Below are 25202 nucleotides of genomic sequence, written 5' to 3'. Positions count from 1 at the left end.
AGGTCACAAACTGTACCCAGATATCATGTCCTGTAAACTACAGTACCCAGCCATCCTTCTAATCAAACTACAGTAATAAGTCACCCACATTGTTAGGCTGTATGGTCTTCACTGTTCACTGGGTCCCAGTCAGACCTTCTGTCCTCCCTGTAGGCTGATTGGTTACTTGTTCCGCCTCGTCAGACGTCTCCAGCATGGCCTGGACTGAGGCCTGGACTGAGGCCTGGACTGAGTGACAGATCCATAGGTCCAGCCCCCGACTTGACGTACAGGTACATATATTAATTAGTCTGTCCATTGCTGCGGCTGGGCTCTGGGTCCTACGGGACTAAAGGAGCCAATTTACTCTATAATCCTCCACCACACTCACCCCTCTTTCCTGCCACCCCCCCCCCCCCCCCACTCCCCTCTCTCTCTCTCATCTCCTAACCACACTCCTCCTCTCCCTTCTCATCCCCTCTACCACTTCCCCCGGTCTCCATGACACCCCACTCTCTCCTCTCTCCTTGACACCCCCCTATCTTCTCTCTCCATGACACCCCACTCTCTCCTCTCTCCTTGACACCCCCCTATCTTCTCTCTCCATGACACCCCACTCTCTCCTCTCTCCTTGACTCCCCCCTATCTTCTCTCTCCATGACTCCCCCACTCTCTCCTCTCTCCTTGACTCCCCCCTATCTTCTCTCTCCATGACACCCCACTCTCTCCTCTCTCCTTGACTCCCCCCTATCTTCTCTCTCCTTGACTCCCCCCTATCTTCTCTCTCCTTGACTCCCCCCTATCTTCTCTCTCCATGACACCCCACTCTCTCCTCTCTCCCTGATTCCCCACTCTCTTCTCCACACCAATCCCACTGTCCCACCTACATTAGAGACTTGGAAACAAGTAATTAATTGGTTATCATGTAATTACCTATTTTCAAACAAATAGGTTAATAATCTGTATCTGTAGGCCTACCCTAAACTAGTTTCCTTAAGAGCCTCTATACGTGTGTGCGTGCGTGCGTGCGTGTGCGTGTGTGTGTGCGTGTGCGTGTGTATGTGCGTGCGTGTGTGTGCGTGCGTGTGTGCGTGCGTCTGTGTATGTGTGATTCTCTGTCTCTCTCGCCCCCCCCCCCCCCCTCTGTCACACGTGCGCGAGCCTGTACTGTATCCTCGCCTCGCGCATGCGCTGTTCAAGCAGAAGGGAAAAAGACAAGAGAGGAGGATTCATAATATCTGCTCTGTTTTAACCAAAAGGGAAAAGGCTACTGGGGACGTTGAAAATATTAAAGCAAGCCGAGAGCTGTTTTGTTTTTAAATACCGCTTTGGGGTTCGACGTAATGGAGAAGGTAGGTGGTAAAAAAAAATGCGTTAAAAAAAATGCGTAAAAATAAGAGTGACTGGTGAATGCACGGATAGCAGGAAAACGGATAGCAGGAAAAAACACACAAAGCAGCGATGACAGCTGGTCACTTGTAGCCAAAAATTAATGCACATCTGTAACATGTGTGCCCTTTAGAAAGACATTTACGGTAGACAGCTTTACATGGGAAATATTAGAATGGCTCCTATGCTGTAATGATATGGTCTCTAAGCTAACACATGAGAATAACCTTCCATAATAAAACCTTATTAATTAAATAATTCACATTATTTTTGGTCATTGACGTCTTAATGCTATCCAGATAGTGTGCTCTTATTTTGTTTAGTAGTGTAGTCCCGTTCTGCAATAATAATAATAATAATAATAATAATAATAATAATAATAATACATGGATGTGCGTTCAATGCATTTCGTGTTTCACATGAATGCGCATCGAAGCGAATCATAACATCGTTCTAATAGAATATTATTGTATCTAGATATCTAGGTTGACACGACAGATTGACACTTGCTTCTTGGCTTGCTTTCATAATAATAATAATAATAATAATAATAATAATAATAATAATAATAATAATAATAACAACAACAATAACCTTTATTTGTGTAGCACCTTTCCTGCAAACGTTGCAGCTCAAAGTCCTTTATCATTATCATTATCATCATTTTCTCATTTATGATCATTCCACCTGGTGTATTATAGCTCTAATGTACGGGGGGGTTTTGTTGTTCGTTCCAAGGCGATGTAGGACAGCGAGACACCGTTGTTGGAATAAGACTACCATGTGAAGAGGACACCGTGTTGGAATAAGACTACCATTGGTGCTTTTCCACTACAAGGCTGACCCGGGTCGACCCAGGCTGGCCTGCTTCTTGAGAAGAGGAGACAGCATGTTTTTATGACGGGACGCGGACGCCGCCAGGAAGGTATGAAATAACTCTACAGTCCTCCGAGAGTCCGGCCTCTGTTGTCTTTTTTTGGGGGGGGGATAAATCCATCCATTTTGTCGTGGTTCCATTCGCTGAGTAACAGATTGGATGTAAAAAGGTGGGGAATTACAATACAGACATTCCCGAAGATGCCCAAGAGGTGGACCGCAGCACCGCCATGCAGCAGCTCCCTCCTCCCCGCCGCCGTCTTGTTGGTGCTCTTCTTCGTGCCCAGGTGTGTGCTGTCGATCCGTGCCGCCGACAAAACCATCAGCAAGGACGACCACGTCAGCGCCGTGGTGAACGCCACCGTTCTTGACTCCAAGGGGAACCCCAAGCAAATCCTCAGCAAGGACGATGGGTGTTACGGGCAGAATTCGCCGAAGGTGGACGCGAAAGGGATCGTGATCACACCTGCACCTTATCATGGAGGTAAGGTATCAATCAGATCAACAAATGATGCATGCATGGTCATTAGAAGTATGTATAGGTATCAGATCAACAATGATGCATGGTCATTAGAAGTATGGATAGCCTAGGCCAAGTATAATTACGCATGCATCTAAAGTGCATCTCTTTTGCAGCTCTGTGTTATGCCCAATTATAATTAATGTCCTTGTTTATTTTCTTTGTCCGGCCATTAATGTATTTCTGAGCGACATTGAGGAATTGCTTTGTACTTAAACTGTCAATAATCCTACTGGCTCACACACTTTGCAACTACAGTAATAGCGAATGAAATCCATTATTTCGCATACTTTTTTTGTTGTTGTTCCAGTCCAGACATTGCTTCAGTGTAATAATCAATAAGCGCCATCCCAAGGGTGTGTGTGTGTGTGTGTGTGTGTGTGTGTGTGTGTGTGTGTGTGTGTGTGTGTGTGTGTGTGTGCGCGCGCGTGTGTGTATGTGTGTGTGTGTGTGAGAGAGAGAGAGAGAGAGAGAGAGAGAGAGAGAGAGAGAGAGGAGAGAGAGAGAGAGGGAGAGAGAGAGAGAGAGAGAGAGTGTGTGTGTGTGTGTGTGTGTGTGTGTGTGAGAGAGAGAGAGAGAGAGAGAGAGAGAGAGTTAGCAGGTGTCACTGCCTTTGTGTTCTATCAAAGCCCCGGATCACCCACATCAGCCTATTATTGATTTCATTCAAGATGATACTTGTTTGAAATAGCAGGCGTATTATGCATAGACATAGCAAGTTAATTCCTTCTATTGAAACTATCAATGATTCTATTATGCCTTTCGTTCCCAATTATGCTGCTGTTGACACAGAGGACACAGTCGTTTAAATGACAAATGTGTAATGCCTCTTAAGACAACAACAACACAGCCACTGGGACTATTGTGGAATGTCTGCTAATGTACCACATTGCCTTCGCCGGGGTAGTGCGATAACACTCCTACATTTTCAGGCAATGTGTTCCTCTTGGTACTTCAACACACAATATTGTGACATATCCTCCTTGACATCAGCATTTTGCGTTTCCCCATTTTTTTTGCCCTAATCTCTCCTCAGACGTCAAGCTGCAGACTTTAAATAGCCTGGCTGCACTCTGACCTCAGCGAGCAGCTATGTTCCTGTAAACCCTGTCTCTTACCAGAACGTCAAAGGAAATACTTCATGATACTTCCTGGACTTTTTTTTTTCTTCAATGGAACAATTTTGCAAATAAACAGTAGGCGGATTTGCACAATCAACATAACCGAGTTGCGTTCAGCAGCTCCACTCTTGTTGGACTTTGGGCCTCAAACTCCCATTTCCTCTCTTTAAGCCTCTTGTTTTCGAGTGCCTGGCGGCTAATCTGGCCCTTGTAAACAAGGCTGGTTCGGGGTGGATACAGTATGCGACAGACAGAGGCAGTCCTGTGTCTCTTCCCCCTCTCAGCTTTGGTAAACACTAAACAGCAGCGTCCCCTAAACACCCTTCCCCAGGGCTTATGTAACAGTGCTGAGACAGGCCTGACTGACTGGTGAGGAGGGCTCGGTTTGAAGGAGCGTCTGAAGTGTTCTCCAGAGGGGGGGCAGGGAGTAGATTTCGCATGCATGGTATTTACAATTGTAACATCATATTCCCCCACCCGCCCCTCCCTGCATGCACTGCAGGGTCGGTCTGTGTGTGTGTGTGTGTGTGTGTGTGTGTGTGTGTGTGTGTGTGTGTGTGTGTGTGTGTGTGCATGCGTGCGTGCGTGCGCATGTGTGTGTTCATATCTGAGCTTATTTTCATGCAGCAGAGTTGTTATGAATACGGTGTGCCACTGCTCTAACTATGTGAGTCCACATCCCCCCATTCTACACCCTTCACGTTCTACACCCTCCACATTCTACACCCTCCACATTCTACACCCTCCACATTCTACACCCTCCACATTCTACACCCTCCACGTTCTACACCCTTCACGTTCTACACCCTCCACGTTCTACACCCTTCACGTTCTACACCCTCCACATTCTACACCCTTCACGTTCTACACCCTCCACATTCTACACCCTCCACGTTCTACACCCTTCACGTCCTACACCCTCCACATTCTACACCCTCCACGTTCTACACCCTCCACATTCTACACCCTTCACATTCTACACCCTCCACGTTCTACACCCTCCACATTCTACACCCTCCACGTTCTACACCCTCCACGTTCTACACCCTTCACATTCTACACCCTCCACGTTCTACACCCTCCACATTCTACACCCTCCACATTCTACACCCTCCACGTTCTACACCCTTCACGTTCTACACCCTCCACATTCTACACCCTCCACGTTCTACACCCTTCACATTCTACACCCTCCACGTTCTACACCCTCCACGTTCTACACCCTCCACATTCTACACCCTCCACGTTCTACACCCTTCACATTCTACACCCTCCACGTTCTACACCCTCCACATTCTACACCCTTCAAGTTCTACACCCTTCACATTCTACACCCTCCACGTTCTACACCCTCCACGTTCTACACCCTCAACGTTCTACACCCTCCACGTTCTACACCCTTCACATTCTACACCCTCAACGTTCTACACCCTTCACATTCTACACCCTTCAAGTTCTACACCCTTCACATTCTACACCCTCCACGTTCTACACCCTCCACATTCTACACCCTTCAAGTTCTACACCCTTCACATTCTACACCCTCCACGTTCTACACCCTCCACATTCTACACCCTTCAAGTTCTACACCCTTCACGTTCTACACCCTCCACGTTCTACACCCTCCACGTTCTACACCCTCAACGTTCTACACCCTCCACGTTCTACACCCTTCACATTCTACACCCTCCACATTCTACACCCTCCACATTCTACACCCTCCACATTCTACACCCTCCACGTCAACAAACAGGTCACACGCCCATTAACCAGGTCCACTAGCCACGATGATACATTACGTGGTGGATTACCTAGAAAAACACTTTCTGTATGAGAATTTAGCTGAATCATCCCTTGCCCTTGTCCCCTTGCCAGGCATCTGTAATGCACCAATAGGCCAATAGGGATGTATTATGTCAATAATGCAACCAATGGGGGCCAGATCGTCTTCCCAGCGTCGGAAGGCGTGAACCCTGGACCGTCTGACGCTCTGGTCGTTATACGTGTTCAGGTTACAGGAAGCACAGAAAAAGCTCAGAGGAGCATGAAACCGAGAATGTTTTTAGAGTGAAAACGGGGTGGAAAATGTTCACCCTGTCTTCCGCTACTGTCAAAGGAAGAAAGAGAGGCACCACAGCGAAACGTCAGACGTTTCAATCTACTACCGCTGTTCTTTTGTTCTTGATAGCCATGTGCTGTGCTTTCCTCTGTGAACGTGTTCCTTTTGTCAAGGTTTCTCTGCCCTTGTGTCATTATCAGAAAACATGATAGGTATGTAGTTGCTATGGAAACTGAAGTGGCCGGTGGAGTAGGCTAACTGTAGCACACGACGGTTTCATTACCTGTTGTGGGCGTTGCCGTTAAACGTTGCCGTACAGTGGCGTGTATCCGTTCATTTGGGGGACCTGCACTGGTTGAATCCTGAGCAGACATAATGTACCTTTGTGTCTCCCCATTTAGACTACTATATCCATTGTCTTTTGTTCCATTGCTGCTGTTGACCACCGATGGCCTAGTTTCCATTGTCTCCTGCTGGTAGGGGTGGTGTGGGGGGGGGGTCGTGGGGGCGGGGGTATTGACCCCTAACCCTGTCTGTGAGAGTCTGATTGAACCCAAACGCATTCAGGCAGAGTGGAACATCAACAGCTTGTTGATATAGCAACACAAATTAGGCCAAATCCTAATCTATTTCTCACTTACAGTATGTCCTGTACTATTGTCACTTTTTTTTATCTTGAGTTATGCCTATTGCTTTATTGTCTTGTGCCTTATTGTCACTTAATAATTATGTCCTGTACTATTGTCACTTTTTTATCTGGAGTTATGCCTGTTGGCTTATTGTCTTGTGCTGCGACGTCAGGAACCCGAGCCAAAGTGTTTTAATTCTCTTACACTTGTGTAATGGGACTTAACAATACAACTTGAAACTTGACTAAATCACTGACTAAATCCTACTTTCAATTGAGACTTTTCATTACGGATCGAAAGATATACATCTATGACCATGGGTGAATTTCACCAGTAAGACTAAGGAGTTGGTCAGTAGTATAACGTTAGCTGTAGTTTGCATGGAAGACCCCGATGACAACTGTGTTTGGTCCAGTGACGCCTTCCTGGAAGAGGAACGGGTGGGCTTGCTGTTAGTGTCGTTGTAAGACTCTTCAGTTTAAGTGGGGTTACGGAGGACCGAAATAGAACGGTTTCCCAGCTGCTCTCCGTCAGTGTGGGCTCCACAGTGTTCCGTTACTCCGCTGAAGGTCAGTCAAGGTCACGCTGTGTTTACTGTGTCGGAAAGGATGGATGGATCTTCTTTAGCGTGACCGGGTCTGAGAGAAACCAACCTCTCTCTTAACCTACGTGGAACGCTTCAAGGACAGTGCCTACTGCCTTTGCACCACACAGCCATGGCTGACACTGAACGTGCGTCCACTTGTACGTACCTACCTACGTACCTGTTCGACTGAGACACAATGAGTATAAGGAGAAATAAAGTCAATGGAAACACATTTTGGAAGCACTTTATCAGTTATGGTAATGTTATAGTAATACGTGGGTTGTTGTCCTGTAGTTACCTGGACCTTTGTAAGTACCTGGGGATTCCTCTTCCGTAAATACAGTGCTACCCACAATTCATGAGGGCCTCTTTGGCGTCTGTGACCGCTCTCTGTCCTCCAGACATTTGGTCTGGTTTCGTGGGGTCACCAGCCATTGGCCCAGAACCACTCTAGCCTACATTGGCGTTGGTTATAACGCTAACGTTGTGCTTTTCTCAAGGACTACTCTCTGTTGTTTAGATTTCATGACAATGGTGAATAGATATCGCTGCAACGGTTGCCAGGTGCCTGTTCTATAGAAACGGAAATTAAGTCTTGGCTTTGTCAAACTGGACGTGGCTGTCTTGGCAGTGATATGGAAGGTATTTGGACCACCTCTACAACTACTCTCTCTCTCTCTCTCTCTCTCTCTCTCTCTCTCTCTCTCTCTCTCTCTCTGCAGACCAGTCTCTGCCCTTTGAACTTTGACCCCCAGCAGAGCTTGGGCATGTGGCCCGGGCAGTTTCTTTTAAATTCCATCCCCCTCTCTGGTATTTTGTTGTTGTTGTTGTTGTTGTTGTTGTTGTTGTTGTTGTGCAGAGCTCAATACGACTGTAGATGGGGTGTTGACCCAGTGCCATACGTACTATTGTGTTTCAGTGTTCTTGTTAAGTAAAGTTTCTTACCCTCCAATATCCTCATATGACCTTTCTATTAGCTATCTGTGTTTAATGTCATTTAAACTGTTTAATGTCAGTTACTAGGAGTGTGAGTAGCACTTCGCAAGCGGCGGTTTACATTTCCCTGAGAGCTGTTTTAAAACACAGCCCACGCAGTGTCCTCCTCCAGACTCCTCCATGGCCCGACGGCCCGCGGTCTCTTGAAACACACACCGGGTTGATTTAGCGCCTCCTGTTCTGAGAGGAGCCGTCGTGAGCTAGCCTAACGCTTCCCACTCAGGCTGCCCTGCCTCTCCGTCTCCGTGCTCCTAGCCCCCCGGCCGTCCACCCGTAGGAGCGCGGCAGTGGGTCTCCCAGGGCAGCGGGCCTCCCAGGGAAGAGGGCCTCCCAGGGCAGAGGACATATGGTGGGGGAGATGAAACGATCTGAGCCCAAGCTGCTCCGTGCCCCTCGGCAAGCTGTAACCACGAGCAGAGCCATGGTTTAATCTCCTCTCCCTCTTCCTCATCCTCCTCCTCCTCCTCCTCCTCCATCCGTGGGGCGGCTGTGGCACAGGAGGTAGAGCTGCCGTCTAATGATCGTAAGGTTGGCAGATTGGTGGTTCGAGCCCCGGCTGGCCACATGTCGAGGTGTACTTGGGCAAGACACTGAACCCCAAATTGCTCCCAATGAGCGGGGCCGGCGCCTTGCATGGTAGCTTGGCCGCCATTAGTGTGTGAATGTGAGTGAATGGGTGAATGAGAGGCCGTCGTAAAGCGCTTTGGATAAAGGCGCTATATGCTGTAAGTCAGTCCATTTACCATCCACTTCCCTCCCTTCTCACGTGCTGCTTTTCCTCCGCAGCCATCCATCCATTCACTTCTCCCAGTTCCCACCTTGCCCATGAGCACCTCGCACTGATAAAACAAACCACCAACCCTATCAGAGAAGCCAGCACATCACCACCACCACCACCACCACCACCACCACCACCACCGCCACCAAACCAGTAGTGAGACCGAAAGCAGACCAACCAACCAGTCATATGGAGACTCCTAATATACAGTATATGTATAATATACGCCATTTAGCTGACGCTTTCATCCAAAGCGATTTACATGGCAGTGAGTGCATAGATTTTTCAGTATATATGGTCCCAGCGGGAATCCTAAGCGTTGTTAGCGCCACGCTCTACCGACCGAGCCACAGAGGACCACCGAGGACCACGTCCCAAAAAAATGGCCGTAAAAAACGACTCGGCCAATGACACCGGAGGGCCCCGCGGTGCTGCTGTGTGGCTGCGCGGTGAACACAGTGATTTGTGGCGGTTGAGTGGGCCCACACGGCGGTAAATGACCCTGGCACGGCGAACGGCGTGCAGCACGGCGGGGACGCGGGCTAATTAGCCTCGCCCCGGGCCATTGGACGACCAACACTCATACCCTCGCTCCTCCTCCTCCCCCACAGAAGCCGGACGGCTGTCTGCTTGCCCAGTTATTCATCCATCCACTCCCCCACAGAAGCCGGACGGCTGTCTTCTTGCCCAGTTATTCATCCATCCAGTCTACAGAGACGTGACATTTGATGGCATGAAACACCCCCCTGTAAAATGCAAAAGTGTTCCCGCTCAGTGGCGGTGTAATAATTAGACCATTACTATGTACACTTGGCACGGTAAGCAGCACTTGAAATACACTTGGGCATTCATGGATTCATACTCATACTATGGCCGAGGGGGAAAATAATACCTAACGTGTAATGTTACATTATAATACCACCACACACCACCAAGTGGCTAAGACGTGTTATTCACACACAACTCCTTAAAAACAAGTCAGACGTGTCGTAACAGCCTGGGTTAGTCACGAGATTTCCCTATTACACTGCGGCGCATTATCTTTCGTTGTGTGCCGCTTTTATCAGCAGGCTGCTGTGGGCCGCGAGCTGTGGCTAAGTGAGAGAGAGTGAGGAGGGCAGCTCTGGAGCAGAGAGAGCAGAGGCTCCCTGAGTCCCCCGCCGATGATCATGACGGATCGGCCGTTGCGATTGGTGGGAGCGGCGAGGGGGGGGGGGTGAAACGGAGATCCCTCCGCAACATTAAGGACACAATGTGCCGTTAAATCGCCCAGTCCCCCGCGGTCCCGCGGGCGCGGAACGGAGGAGAGACAGATGGGAGCGCCAAGACGTAGCGGCCTCCGCGTCGTCATAACAACGCCATCTTTATGGCATTTCACAGCGGGGGTGGTAAATTGACACGATGTCGGGGTATTGGACTCGACGACATTGTTGTCTTGGGATGTGAAGTGTAATGTGTTTTGGGGGGGAAGGTTCAACAATTCACGTGGACAGTCCACGGATATTACTTGGTGTATTACTTGTCGTGTCGTGGATAGACTGTCCGGTGGCAGAGGGACATAAAGGATGTTCTGATGTCCTCAGCAGTGTGTATTGTCAGCATCAGGCTTGTCTGTTGTACCGTGGGTAAAGGTAAAACACAAAGGCCGTCGTTCACGGCGTGATAAAGAGGATAAGGATGATGACCTCGTCTTGATGGTTTCCCGAGGCTGGCACGGCAGTGATGTCATCATCATTTTTCGGGGTGTAATTACTACTGAACCTCATCACGGTCCTCCGTGTGAGCCTCAGCAGTTCGACTCACACACACACACACACACACACACACACACACCCACACACACACCACTACCACCACGCTTACCCGTTGATTGAACTGAAGCTTAAGTGCCAGAGAGGAGAGCCCTCAGTGGAGTGGAGCTTGAAGAATCCCATGGACAGTCTGTCTGTGTTTCACTGTCATGCATTATAGTGATGCTTAATGTTTTTTGTACAATGGTGGTGATGTTTTTAAGAGCTCGCTTGGATGAGTAATGGTACTACTATAATAAAGATATACTGCAGCCAGTCACCACGGTAGTAGGATTACTCTTATGTGTTAGGCAGGTTCAACGGTTTCGGGAAGTAGAAGTACAGTACGTCTCATTTTACATTGCAGCATTTCACACGTCCGTGTCCCAGCAGTTCAGCTGCTCGGAGGTTAGCTGAGGTTAGTCTCTAACGTTCACACAGATGTCCTCCCTCATAGGCCTCTCTGCAGTCTTGCCAAGTACTCAGAAGCGAGATATGGATCAGCGGCTTTCGTGGATTCACCCCCGACTTCCCCCCCCATGTGCCCCCCACTCCCCCAATGTTTTGCAAAAAGAGGGCGTCGACACGGCCCTTGCGAGGGTTCCGCTGATGCACGGCAGTTAGCACAGCTAACCTCTGTGTCGATTCTCACCCTCATATCTCATATACCAGTAGACGGTTTCCTGTCTTGTCAGGTTTTGTCCCAGTTTCACACTTCCTGTAGTCTTTGAGGTTTTCTCTAGCTGTTATAGCCCCCACACTCACCCACCCCCACACACACACTCTTCAATCTCTCTTAGTGGGTTCCCACAGCAGCCAACAACACAACCCAAGACCATCTCTTCGGCTAGTATCTCGCCCCAAGCAGGTCGTTAAGACACAGTAAAGGGCAAGCTCTTCATTTGGAGCTCTCCGTTAAATGACACGTTCATCGTGCAACAGTCTGCACCAGGCTCGTGGCTACTGTAGCAGCGTCTTTGGAGATTTTTTTCTTTTTTTCCCCCGCTGTATTATACACAGGGTTCCCACGGGTCCTTGAAATCCTTGAAAGTTTGTGAATTTGAGAAAAAGAAATCAAGGTCTGAAAGTGCTTGAATTCCCTCTCTCTCTCTCTCTCTCAAAAGAAAAATATTTCACAATATATTGTTTTGCTGTGCTGTGGTAGAGAAGGCAAGAGACCATCTAGTGTTCAAGCCCCTACATTCAAAAGCCTAATTGTTGTCTGTGAGCAGATAGTTCCTATTCTATAAATTCTCATCCAAATCTGTCTCAAACTATGCCGTGTTGGGACCTTGAATTTGAGGAAATTGAGTCTTGAAAGTCCTTGAAAAGTGCTTGAATTTGATGTTTCAGAAGGTGTGGGAACCCTGTATACAGTAACTCTCAGATATGAGAACATCTCCCTGTCTGAAGGGACTAATGTACGTTAAACACTTTTCAGGGCCTTGGCCCTGAGCTACAGTAATGCAAATGATCAAACAGAACTGGTGGCAACCAACAGGTGTTATCACCCATCTTGGTGAAACTAACAGTATGAAATAGATAAACACACAAGAAAATAGGCGACTTGATCATCGTGTGCTGTGTAGATTTTCAGTCCTCATTCCCTCCCGTCAACGTGCGTTTGCGTGCCCCAAATCCGGAACGCCAATGACAATTAAATCCAAGACTCCCAGTGACCCTCAGTTACTGTCGCCCATTGGATGAGTATTGACAGCAGCTGAGGCTTCTGGGTAGGGATGGGCGTTCGAATTATTTAGACTGTTCTGTACTCGCATGCCTTTCTTCCCGAGTACTCATATGTGATGGCAGCCGGTGAAACTACTATGGATTACTCACCAAATCCATTGCATTGCAATATTTTTGGCTTAACTAGAAAGTGTGTCATTGATTTTAAACAACGTTGAAATGTATTTACTAGGGCTGGGCAAACGATCAAAATTTATTTTTCGATAATCACAAGAATTAACGATCAATTATCGATTAATTGATACACTTTTTTTTCATTAAAACAACGCCTAGGACAGAAATAACAAGCATGTTTTCCTTGGGGAAAAAACGTTATTCTTGATTTCTATGCCCCTGGTTATGTTAATGTTAATGTTAATGTTAATTTTATTTATAATGCGCCCCCCATCCAACTTTTACATCGGCCCGGGGCGCAGCCCGGGTAAAGGAACAGATAAAGACAAGGAACACAGAAAGCAAACAGACACAGACTTATGGGGACGTTATGGAACGTCGCGATGGAATAGGATATGCTGGCTCGACTATTTGCATGAGCACACAAAATCCTCTACCCTCGACAAAACTGAGCGGCAGAATATCTGTTTAATTTGCAGATGGCCATCGTTACTTTCTCTTCTCGTTGTGCATCACACCTCCCGCGTATTAGATGAGACGTGATGGAGGGCTGAGAAGGTAGCGAAGGAGCAATCAGGGTCGGATGTACTGTTTGCAGGTGGTATTTCATCGGGGTCGTCGTCGTGTTTATATGTCACTGCGCAGTGTTTGCAATGAGCGGCGTAACTTGTTGCATCATGCCGTACTGCGTTGCGAAATTCAATGCGAAGGCAAATGCAAAGTTCATTTCTCACACATAACGTGGACAAACTCATTTCCACTCAATTTATTAATGATTATCGAGCAAAATATTTTGTGATCGACCAAGATCCTTATCAATCAATTATCGATCGTCGATCATTGATGCCCACCCCTAGTATTTACATCTTTCAGAATAAAAGTCTGAACACATGGTCGGTTGCCGACTTGTTCCCGGTTTCACCAACAGTGGCGGCTGGTGGCCCAAAATTTGGGTGGGGCACAGCAGTGTGGCGTGGAGGTCCTCTTTCGCGCGCAGATTTTTTTTTCGCGTGCACGATTTTTTTTCGCGTGCACGCGCATAAAACACGCACTGGCATTACAACCATTGTATAATTTAAACTTTCACCCTTAAAATGACCTTGTGGGCCATGGAGAAGTTACCCTGTCAACTACAGACACTGAGGTGGAAGAGTGACCGGTCTATGGACGTCGGTACGGTCCAATACCCAGTGTCAGACAAGGAGGAAGTCTAGTCAACAAGGCTAGTACAGGCCTCACAGCTACACTCAGGTTAATAAAGGTAGCAGATGAATATGTGTACTATGTGTCTGTGTGACATGGCTACATCAATGAGCAGAGATGAATGCTGCAGTCAGTAGTACAGTAACTATCTATTTCATAGACACATGATGGAGGATGATGGAGAGTGATGGTGGTCAACACATCACAGCAGGTCAACACATTCAATGATGTATCACAACCAGACCATGTCAGAAACACAACCAGACCATGTCAGAAACACAACCAGACCATGTCTGTATCACAACCAGACCATGTCTGTAACACAACCAGACCATGTCAGAAACACAACCAGACCATGTCAGAAACACAACAATGCATCAGCTGAGTTAAAGAAAACCAACTCTTACCTTTGATGACAGAACATGAGCCGTGTTTACCCGTACCGCCGCCTTGCCCCGCGCATATTGCTATGAATAGTTCGAAGATAGGTGCTTGCACGTTAGGTGCAAGGCTGCTTGGTTAACCCATTAGCAGGAACATTATTAGTTGCACAAAATAGGCTGATTTAATTGACCATGAACATCAGAGACAGACATTACGAATGTTCATTTAAAATACTCCGGAAGCCCGAAGTCCGGAAAACCGGAAGTCGGGAGTCCTCAGCATAATGCATTGTCTGCAATACAACCGGAGATTTCTTGGCCAGGGCGCACAAATGTGCGTCCTGGCCAAGAAATAGAGACAGCCAATTGGAGCGCTGCTACAGCTCACGTGTAAACGAAAAGTATTCGTCCTGGCATAGACTTGCATTGACACGGCGCCCCGCGTTCTCTCCCTATGTATTTTAACAGTGAGTTTTACACACACACACACACACACACACACAGAGATAAAAATGTTTATTGTATTGGAGGATTTTTAATGAATGCTGATAGGCGCCGACAGAATATCAGCCGCATTTTGTGAATAAACAATGTTTATTTAAAAAAAAAACTTTTACAAATCGCAACGAGGAAGTGAAGGTGGGGGCGGCGCCCCAGCGCCCTCTATCGGCCAGCCGCCACTGGTGCCGTCACATATTAAAAAGGCAGGAGCAGCCAAGATGTGATCTGTGTGTTGTGCAGAGAGGTGAATAAAAGGTTGGTTCAAAAAAAGGTTTTAAATAAAAGATCTCTGGTTGAAGAACGAGATTCACCATCTGTTCGAGTACTCAAGTACTCATGCCCATCCCTGCTTCTGGGATACAGCTTACCCTGGGGCATTCTGGGTACTCGAAGAGTGCCATTATACTCTCTGTGTGTTGTCATCATACTGTGTAGTTTGCTGTTTCAGCCCAATATGGCATCAAGTGTGTGTGCGTGTGTGTGTGTGTGTGTGTGTGTGTATGTATGTTTGTGACAGGCAGAGAGAGAAAGATTAACTTGTACTTTTCTGGGTCATATTGCAAGCCTTGGCTTTGATTTGATCCGATCCTCTCATGAGATTGAATACTGTGTTATTTCTCTCTCTCTCTCTCTCTCTCTCTCTCTCTCTCTCGCTCTCTTTTGCTCGCTCTCTGAACATCACTTAATCATTTTCAGTCAGTGGCTTAGCTCTGAAATATGACATGCTGTGGCAGGGACAAGGACCTATGTGTGTCTGTTTGAAAGATGGTGTGTGTGTGTGTGTGTGGGGGTGCGTGCGTTTGTGCGTGCGTACATCTGTCTGTCTGTGTGTCTGTCTGTCTGTCTGTATCCCAACTGTCATTTCCAGCTCTATCCTTAAGACGGACTCATACTGTCATCACCCAAAAAAAAACGTCAAAAGTGTCTAAAACTGAACCTGATCAATAAGTGATTGCGAGCCCTGAGAAGACTCTTGATGATGCGGTAAAGTCACTTTCCCAACCAGGGCTTGCTTGCTGCCTTGACGGTAGGGACAGGGCTCGTGCTGACAGACACCTGCCACCCGTACGCGCTGGCGGCTGAATCTAATCCCCCCCCAATTCTCCTGGAAGGTGGCTTATTAAGATTACCTTCCTAATCGAGTGCATTTCCGCCTCACTCTCCTAGGCTGGTGTTAGTCCCAGTATGAGGGGGCGTGCAACATTTGGTGCAAATTAGGCTACATGGCCTCTTTTTTTTTTCCGATGACTCCCCCCCCCCCCCCCCTTTTTTTCCCCCCCTTCTTTGAATATAATTATGATATTGAGTTTTATCTGGGTACTGTTAGTCAAGGTCATTGGCTAGCTACCCGTATAGCCAGACAGCGTACAGTAAGTCACTAACCCTATGTAATACATACACACACACCCCCACACACACATCCCCCCCCCCACACACACTCACACACACACACACACACACACACACACACACTGCACTCTCAGCCTCTTTCAGTTAAGTCAAGCTGTGGTAAGAGCCCTCCAAATCACATTGTTCTCACGCCTCCTTCTGAGAGTTTTAGATGAGTAATTTCATTGCAGGTTACATTCCCAGAACCCTCCCCCACATGCTCGTACACGTCGCTCTAGATGGCTGCTTGTTGTGATGTGCGTGGTCTTTCCTGACCGGGTAGGACTGTTTTGTAGAGAGGTGTTACCTACGCTAGCTTGCCATAGGAAGAAAATGGAAGTGGATGAAGGTGTAAGGTCCTGACGTAAGGTTAAGGTATTTGATTGGTTTGATGTGTGGTGAGGTCACTCGTTTGAAACAGGATTCCACCGCTTTGTAGCTACTTTCTGTAAACGGTTTCCACGTTCTGAACCAGGCAAGCCTGGTCTCAGCGAGGGTAATTATATACAGACACCACCCACAGTTGCAAACACGTATGCAATTACAGTACAAACACACATGTTCCCCATGCAGTACACGCACAAACAGGCAGTTGCTTTTAACGCAAGGTTCTCTCTCATCGCTGATTTGACTGATACAGGATCCAGAATGGATGCTGAAACAAGCAGAAACACTGTCCCTCCCTCCCTCCTTCCCTCCCTCCATCCCTTCCCTCCCTCCATCCCCTCCCTCCTTCCCTCCCTCCCTCCGTCCCTCCCTCCCTCCCTCCTTCCCTCCCTTCCTCCTTCCCTCCCTCCATCCCCTCCCTCCCTCCCTCCTTCCCTCCCTCCCTCCCTCCCTGCCTCCCTGCCACCCTCCCTGCCTCCCTCCCTCCATCCCCTCCCTCCCTCCCTCCCACCCTCCCTGCCTCCCTCCCTCCTTCCCTCCCTCCATCCCCTCCCTCCCTGCCTCCCTCCCTCCATCCCCTCCCACCCTCCCTCCCTGCCTCCCTCCCTCCCTCCATCCCCTCCCTCCCTCCCTGCCTCCCTCCTTCCCTCCCTCCCTCCCTCCGTCCCTCCTTCCCTCCCTCCCTCCCTCCTTCCCTCCCTTCCTCCTTCCCTCCCTCCATCCCCTCCCTCCCTCCTTCCCTCCCTCCCTGCCTCCCTCCCACCCTCCCTGCCTCCCTCCCTCCATCCCCTCCCTCCCTCCCTCCCACCCTCCCTGCCTCCCTCCCTCCTTCCCTCCCTCCATCCCCTCCCTCCCTGCCTCCCTCCCTCCATCCCCTCCCACCCTCCCTCCCTGCCTCCCTCCCTCCCTCCATCCCCTCCCTCCCTCCCTGCCTCCCTCCCTCCTTCCCTCCCTCCCTCCCTCCATCCCCTCCCTCCATCCCCTCCCTCCCTCCCACCCTCCCTGCCTCCCTCCCTCCTTCCCTCCCTCCATCCCCTCCCTCCCTCCCACCCTCCCTGCCTCCCTCCCTCCTTCCCTCCCTCCCTCCCTCCCTCCCTCCATCCCCTCCCTCCCACCCTCCCTGCCTCCCTCCCTCCTTCCCTCCATCCCTCCCCCCCACCCTCCCTGCCTCCCTCCCTCCATCCCCGCGTTTAAACGCTGCACAGGTTACCTCTGGGTCTGTTTAAACGCTGTACAGGTTACCTCTGGTTCTGTTTAAACCCTGCACAGTTTACCTCTGGGTCTGTTTAAACCCTGCACAGTTTACCTCTGGGTCTGTTTAAACCCTGCACAGTTTACCTCTGGGTCTGTTTAAACCCTGCACAGTTTACCTCTGGGTCTGTTTAAACCCTGCACAGGTTACCTCTGGTTCTGTTTAAACCCTGCACAGTTTACCTCTGGGTCTGTTTAAACCCTGCACAGTTTACCTCTGGGTCTGTTTAAACGCTGCACAGGTTACCTCTGGTTCTGTTTAAACCCTGCACAGTTTACCTCTGGGTCTGTTTAAACCCTGCACAGTTTACCTCTGGGTCTGTTTAAACCCTGCACAGGTTACCTCTGGTTCTGTTTAAACCCTGCACAGTTTACCTCTCGGTCTGTTTAAACCCTGCACAGTTTACCTCTGGCTCTGTTTAAACCCTGCACAGGTTACCTCTGGTTCTGTTTAAACCCTGCACAGTTTACCTCTGGTTCTGTTTAAACCCTGCCCAGTTTACCTCTGGGTCTGTTTAAACCCTGCACAGTTTACCTCTGGGTCTGTTTAAACCCTGCACAGGTTACCTCTGGTTCTGTTTAAACGCTGCCCAGTTTACCTCTGGTTCTGTTTAAACCCTGCACAGTTTACCTCTGGGTCTGTTTAAACCCTGCACAGTTTACCTCTGGGTCTGTTTAAACGCTGCACAGTTTACCTCTGGGTCTGTTTAAACCCTGCACAGTTTACCTCTGGTTGTGTTTAAACGCTGCACAGTTTACCTCTGGGTCTGTTTAAACGCTGCACAGTTTACCTCTGGGTCTGTTTAAACGCTGCACAGTTTACCTCTGGGTCTGTTTAAACGCTGCACAGTTTACCTCTGGTTCTGTTTAAACGCTGCACAGTTTACCTCTGGTTCTGTTTAAACGCTGCACAGTTTACCTCTGGGTCTGTTTAAACGCTGCACAGGTTACCTCTGGTTCTGTTTAAACGCTGCACAGGTTACCTCTGGTTCTGTTTAAACCCTGCACAGTTTACCTCTGGTTCTGTTTAAACCCTGCACAGTTTACCTCTGGTTCTGTTTAAACCCTGCACAGTTTACCTCTGGCTCTGTTTAAACCCTGCACAGTTTACCCCTGGTTCTGTTTAAACCCTGCACAGTTTACCTGTGGTTCTGTTTAAACCATGCACAGTTTACCTCTGGGTCTGTTTAAACGCTGCACAGGTTACCTCTGGTTCTGTTTAAACCCTGCCCAGTTTACCTCTGGTTCTGTTTAAACCCTGCACAGTTTACCTCTGGTTCTGTTTAAACCCTGCACAGTTTACCTGTGGTTCTGTTTAAACCATGCACAGTTTACCTCTGGTTCTGTTTAAACCCTGCACAGTTTACCTGTGGTTCTGTTTAAACCATGCACAGTTTACCTCTGGTTCTGTTTAAACCCTGCACAGTTTACCTGTGGTTCTGTTTAAACCATGCACAGTTTACCTCTGGTTCTGTTTAAACCCTGCACAGTTTACCTCTGGGTCTGTTTAAACGCTGCCCAGTTTACCTCTGGGTCTGTTTAAACCCTGCACAGTTTACCTCTGGGTCTGTTTAAACCCTGCACAGTTTACCTCTGGTTCTGTTTAAACCCTGCACAGTTTACCTCTGGTTCTGTTTAAACGCTGCACAGGTTACCTCTGGTTCTGTTTAAACCCTGCCCAGTTTACCTCTGGTTCTGTTTAAACCCTGCCCAGTTTACCTCTGGTTCTGTTTAAACCCTGCACAGTTTACCTGTGGTTCTGGTTAAACCCTGCACAGTTTACCTGTGGTTCTGTTTAAACCCTGCACAGTTTACCTCTGGGTCTGTTTAAACCCTGCACAGTTTACCTCTGGGTCTGTTTAAACCCTGCCCAGTTTACCTCTGGTTCTGTTTAAACCCTGCACAGTTTACCTGTGGTTCTGTTTAAACCCTGCACAGTTTACCTCTGGGTCTGTTTAAACCCTGCACAGTTTACCTCTGGTTCTGTTTAAACCCTGCACAGTTTACCTCTGGGTCTGTTTAAACCCTGCACAGTTTACCCCTGGTTCTGTTTAAACCCTGCACAGTTTACCTCTGGGTCTGTTTAAACCCTGCCCAGTTTACCTCTGGGTCTGTTTAAACGCTGCCCAGTTTACCTCTGGGTCTGTTTAAACCCTGCACAGTTTACCTGTGGTTCTGTTTAAACCCTGCACAGTTTACCCCTGGGTCTGTTTAAACGCTGCACAGTTTACCTCTGGTTCTGTTTAAACCCTGCACAGTTTACCTCTGGGTCTGTTTAAACGCTGCACAGGTTACCTCTGGTTCTGTTTAAACCCTGCACAGTTTACCTGTGGTTCTGGTTAAACCCTGCACAGTTTACCTCTGGCTCTGTTTAAACCCTGCACAGTTTATCTCTGGGTCTGTTTAAACGCTGCCCAGTTTACCTCTGGTTCTGTTTAAACCCTGCACAGTTTACCTCTGGGTCTGTTTAAACACTGCCCAGTTTACCTCTGGGTCTGTTTAAACCCTGCACAGTTTACCTCTGGTTCTGTTTAAACCCTGCACAGTTTACCTCTGGGTCTGTTTAAACCATGCACAGTTTACCTCTGGTTCTGTTTAAACCATGCACAGTTTACCTCTGGGTCTGTTTAAACCCTGCACAGTTTACCTCTGGGTCTGTTTAAACCCTGCACAGTTTACCTCTGGGTCTGTTTAAACCCTGCACAGTTTACCTCTGGGTCTGTTAAAACCCTGCACAGTTTACCTCTGGTTCTGTTTAAACCCTGCCCAGTTTACCTCTGGTTCTGTTTAAACCCTGCACAGTTTACCCCTGGTTCTGTTTATACCATGCACAGTTTACCCCTGGTTCTGTTTAAACCCTGCACAGTTTACCGCTGGTTCTGTTTAAACCCTGCACAGTTTACCTCTGGCTCTGTTTAAACCCTGCACAGTTTACCTCTGGTTCTGTTTAAACCCTGCACAGTTTACCCCTGGTTCTGTTTAAACCCTGCACAGTTTACCTCTGGGTCTGTTTAAACCCTGCACAGTTTACCTGTGGTTCTGGTTAAACCCTGCACAGTTTACCTCTGGTTCTGTTTAAACCCTGCACAGTTTACCTCTGGTTCTGTTTAAACCCTGCACAGTTTACCTCTGGGTCTGTTTAAACCCTGCACAGTTTACCTCTGGTTCTGTTTAAACCCTGCACAGTTTACCTCTGGTTCTGTTTAAACCCTGCACAGGTTACCTCTGGGTCTGTTTAAACCCTGCACAGTTTACCTCTGGTTCTGTCTGAAACCCTGTCCAGTTTACCCCAGGCTCTGTCTGAAGCTAGACCAGCATGTTGTCCCATTGATGTGGCTTGCCCCTGCTGCCCGCTGAGGTGGTCGTTACACGCTGGGACTGGCCAGTGTTGTTTACCATGTCTGCTGGGTTTCCTCCTGAAATTAGCTTTGTTGCTATAACTCTGGTTTAGCATGGTGGTGTTTTTTTGACAGTGGAGGATTTGTGACAGAGTTGCAATAATCACCACAGAGAGTGTGAGAGAGTTCCTCTCAAGAGGGTTTCTATGGGAATACTGTTTTGTTTTTCAGCTTATAACTAACTAAGCTGTTTTTGTTCACATTTTCTCTCACCCATAATTAGATTCATTCATTTTCAAAAGGTTTATTTTGGTGGCCCGTTTGGAACTGCTGCATACTGAGAATTCCTGGTTGTAGATTAGTTATGTGAAGTCCAGAGTCCGTGGACAGTGGACTGTTTCTTCTCCACACCTGTGGCTGCTGTACAAGGGCAGTCATGTGCAGTGTGTGTGTGCAGTGTTTCCCCTAGGTTTGCTGCCTTGGGGGGGTGGCATGGACCGTGGCATGGACCCCCCCCCCCCCCCCCTCAGGGGGTAAGACCCTGCGACATACCAACGTCATGTCCAGGGGGTGTACTAACTTGTACATTAAGCCGCCTCACGCTACGGAAACAGGAGATAGGCTCCTTCCCTATGGGCCATTAGGCTCCAGAACCATCGGTTCTCAAGGCTACTTACTTATGTGGTCTTGACTACCTGTCCACTTTCTCACCTGGTTCTTGCTGTCTCTCTCTCTGGTGTGCCGACACCATCCTGCTCTCTCTCCTTCTCTCCCTCCCTATCCTCCTCTCTCCCTCTTTTGCTGTCAACCAAAAGGCAAACATAACAACCAGAGTATTTATAATCTAATAAGAGGTATAAATTGATCCATATCAATGTATAACATAATTATAATTGAATATTGGATTGCTGTGGGCAATGCAGTCAGATAATGTCATTTTTACATTACTCTCTCACCTGGAAAAAAAAACATGTCCAACTATAAAAAACAGACATTTCAAATGCTTCAATCCACTGTCCATGTACTGTAAATATGCCATTATGGTATTACCATGAAGCCCAATTCTAGCAGAATAAGAAAGATTGTATATCTAATTTAAGTAAAATAATAAAGTGCCTCCAGTTAGCTCTTTAGCTGGCAAGTGTGCAAGCAGACTAGCTCATCTAATCACCTCTGAGCTAGCTCGCTTGCTAGTTCTTTGACACTATTTACACAATGGAACTATAGTCATTGTCAAGTGTCAGTCAGACACTTTCTAGTCACAATAATAACGACCAATTTTAACCAACTTTCTCTGTCAGAACACTCAGCAATTATATTTGCTAACGTTTCAACTTGCTTACTTTCTATCTGAAAACATCTCACCCAGCAAAAACTCTCTCGCGTCGCGCGCACAATGTTGTATTATTCTCCAGCGCGGCACAGCGCGAACCGAAGTGTGGAGAGATAGGTCTGGCTATGTGAAGTGTGGAGAGATAGGTCTGGCTATGTGAAGTGTGGAGAGATAGGTCTAGCTATGTGAAGTGTGGAGAGATAGGTCTAGCTATGTGAAGTGTGGAGAGATAGGTCTAGCTATGTGAAGTGTGGAGAGATAGGTCTGGCTATGAGAAGTGTGGAGAGAGATAGGTCTGGCTATGTGAAGTGTGGAGAGATAGGTCTGGCTATGTGAAGTGTGGAGAGATAGGTCTGGCTATGTGAAGTGTGGAGAGATAGGTCTGGCTATGTGAAGTGTGGAGAGATAGGTCTGGCTATGTGAGGTGTGGAGAGATAGGTCTGGCTATGTGAAGTGTGGAGAGATAGGTCTGGCTATGCGAGACTACTGGCGGACTAATGTTACCAACGAGCCTATGGGCTTGCCACTTGCCAGATTCGGTTTGGGTGCGTTTAAAAAACGCGGATATTTTAGCTTGTCAGATGTTTGGTGTTTATGTCCGTAATAATTCCTCTTAGGCAATGGTAGGGGAAACACTGGTGTGTGTGTGTGTGTGTGTGTGTGTGCGTGCGTGTGCGTGTGTGTTTGTACCCCCAACTGTCTTTCTGTTCGCTTTTACTCAACCCACCGCTGCTGACATGTATGTAGATCGTGTAACATTGACCCAACCTTCTGCGACAGCACCTAACGCCCATCTCCTCCCCCTTCCCTCTCCTTCTCTCCCCAGTGGTGGACCGCCAGGGCTGCGACCCCCACACCCGCTTCGTGGTGCCCCCCCGCACGGTCCACTGGGTGGCGCTCCTGCAACGGGGCAACTGCACCTTCAAGGAGAAGATCCTCAAGGCGTCGGCCTTCAACGCCTCGGCCGTCCTCATCTACAACAACAACTCCAAGGAGACCACGGTCAAGATGGGGCACGAAGGTGAGGGGGAGGGGCAGGGCGAAGGGGGGTGCGAGGGGCAGGGCGAGGGGCAGGGGGAGGGGGAGGGGCAGGGCGAAGGGGAGGGCGAGGGGCAGGGAGAGGGGGAGGGAGAGGGGCAGGGGGAGGGGGGGGGGCAGGGCGAAGGGGAGGGGCAGGCGGAAGGTGAGGGGGAGGGGCAGGCCGAAGGGGAGGGGGATGAATGAATGAATGAATGAATGATGAATGAATGGTCTTTATTGTCATTTATATAGTACAGGTACCATACAACGAAATTTGGGGAGGGGCAGGGCGAAGGGGAGGGGGAGGGGCAGGGCGAAGGGGAGGGGGAGGGGCAGGCCGAAGGGGAGGGCGAGGGGGAGGGCGAGCGGCAGGGAGAGGGGGAGGGCGAGGGGCAGGGAGAGGGGGAGCTCTGGGTTCATACCGCTGGCTTTACACCGGCTGGTCCAGATGGTCCAGCTCTAAAGAACCTGTTTTTGACACTGAACACAGTTTTTTTTAAATACTGTATTACGGGGCTTTTTCGTTTGGGTTCTTTGCTTCGCTCATCCGGCTAATGAAGTCGGTAGCGGTGGCCTAGCGCTAGCGTTTGGTGTTCAGCTCGAGGCTTGTGGTGTGTATGGGAGCTAACGAGCTGGCTAGCCTACTGTGATGGCGGATAGCATCGTTCACCTGGGGTTGTTGTCCGTTTTTGGGGGGGGCGGGGGGGGCGAAGAGTGAGATGATGACGTGTGTGTAAGCTAGCGAGCATAGTGCAGAGAGAGACAGAGAGAGAGAGAGAGAGAGAGAGAGAGAGAGAGAGAGAGAGAGAAAGAGAGGAAAAACAGAGAGAGAGAAAGAGAGTAAAAGCAGAGGGAGAGAGAGAGAGAGAGAGAGAGAGAGAGAGAGAGAGAGAGAGAGAGAGGAAAAGCAGAGAGAGAGAGAGAGAGGACAGCGTGGCTTGACTGAAGGACACAGGACTCACTCCTGCATGCTGGAACTCAGCCACAACACCAACACACAGTCACAGAAGCACGGCCATACTGTTGCACTGCAACACACACACACTCACACACACACACTCACACACACACACTCACACACACACACACACACACACACACACACACACACACACACACACACACACACACACCAACACTCATTATTTGAGAACAAAGTACTTGACCTTGTAGCCTTCCACATGAATCATCTACCAGCATGCTACTCCCTATGAATGAGAGAGTGTGTGTGGACACTGACGGCTTTTCGGTTACGCGTTACCTTCGCATCACCTTACCACGGGGAATACCCTGAGCTAATTCAGGATTACCAGTCAAAGACGGGATGAATGAATGAGAGAGAGATAGGGAGAGAGACAGAGAGAGAGAGAGAGAGAGAGAGAGAGAGAGAGAGAGAGAGAGGTGGGGGGTAGCTAGCCTAGCATCCTACTGTAGCTTTTAAAGCCATGCAGACAGGCTGAAGCAGTTTAGAGGGGAGGGATCGGAGGAGGAGAGGAGGAGAGGAAACGGGGGGAGGAAACAAGGAAAGGGGAGGTAGAGGAGTAGAGGCAGAATGAGTCATAAGGTGTGACAAGGCTATCTGTGGGATCGATGGGCTTTTATAAATATAGAAAGGAGCCCATGACTAATTCATAAGGTCATTTTCTCCCAGGAACACCAGAATTGTGTTCAGGCCAGGGCCCCCTCTCCTGCACAAACCTCTCAGTGTTGATCACTGTTTACCTGGAGGGCATCAGTCAGTCACCATGAAAGGGGAGTTATGTATTCATATTAAGTGTTTATTGTTTTGTTTTTGTTTTTTTACACTTGAC

At 48.6% G+C, this 25202-nt stretch overlaps 1 protein-coding gene across 1 annotated transcript in view; it reads left to right on the top strand.

Annotated features, from left to right (window-relative positions):
• Window positions 1–1194: 1194 nt before the first annotated feature.
• The window catches only part of rnf130 (ring finger protein 130), a 58515-nt gene continuing 34507 nt past the window's right edge, over window positions 1195–25202 (top strand). The window contains exons 1-3 of the mRNA XM_080526151.1: window positions 1195–1331; window positions 2107–2728; window positions 23198–23392. Of these exons, the coding sequence (XP_080382277.1) occupies window positions 2446–2728; window positions 23198–23392 (478 nt within the window). The 5' untranslated portion in view covers window positions 1195–1331; window positions 2107–2445. The remainder of the gene's footprint in view (window positions 1332–2106; window positions 2729–23197; window positions 23393–25202) is intronic.

This window comes from Nansenia antarctica (genome assembly GCF_963989245.1).
Source record: "Nansenia antarctica genome assembly, chromosome: 3".
Taxonomy (NCBI): Eukaryota; Metazoa; Chordata; class Actinopteri; order Argentiniformes; family Microstomatidae; genus Nansenia; species Nansenia antarctica.
This window is presented reverse-complemented; position numbering and strand designations above follow the sequence as displayed.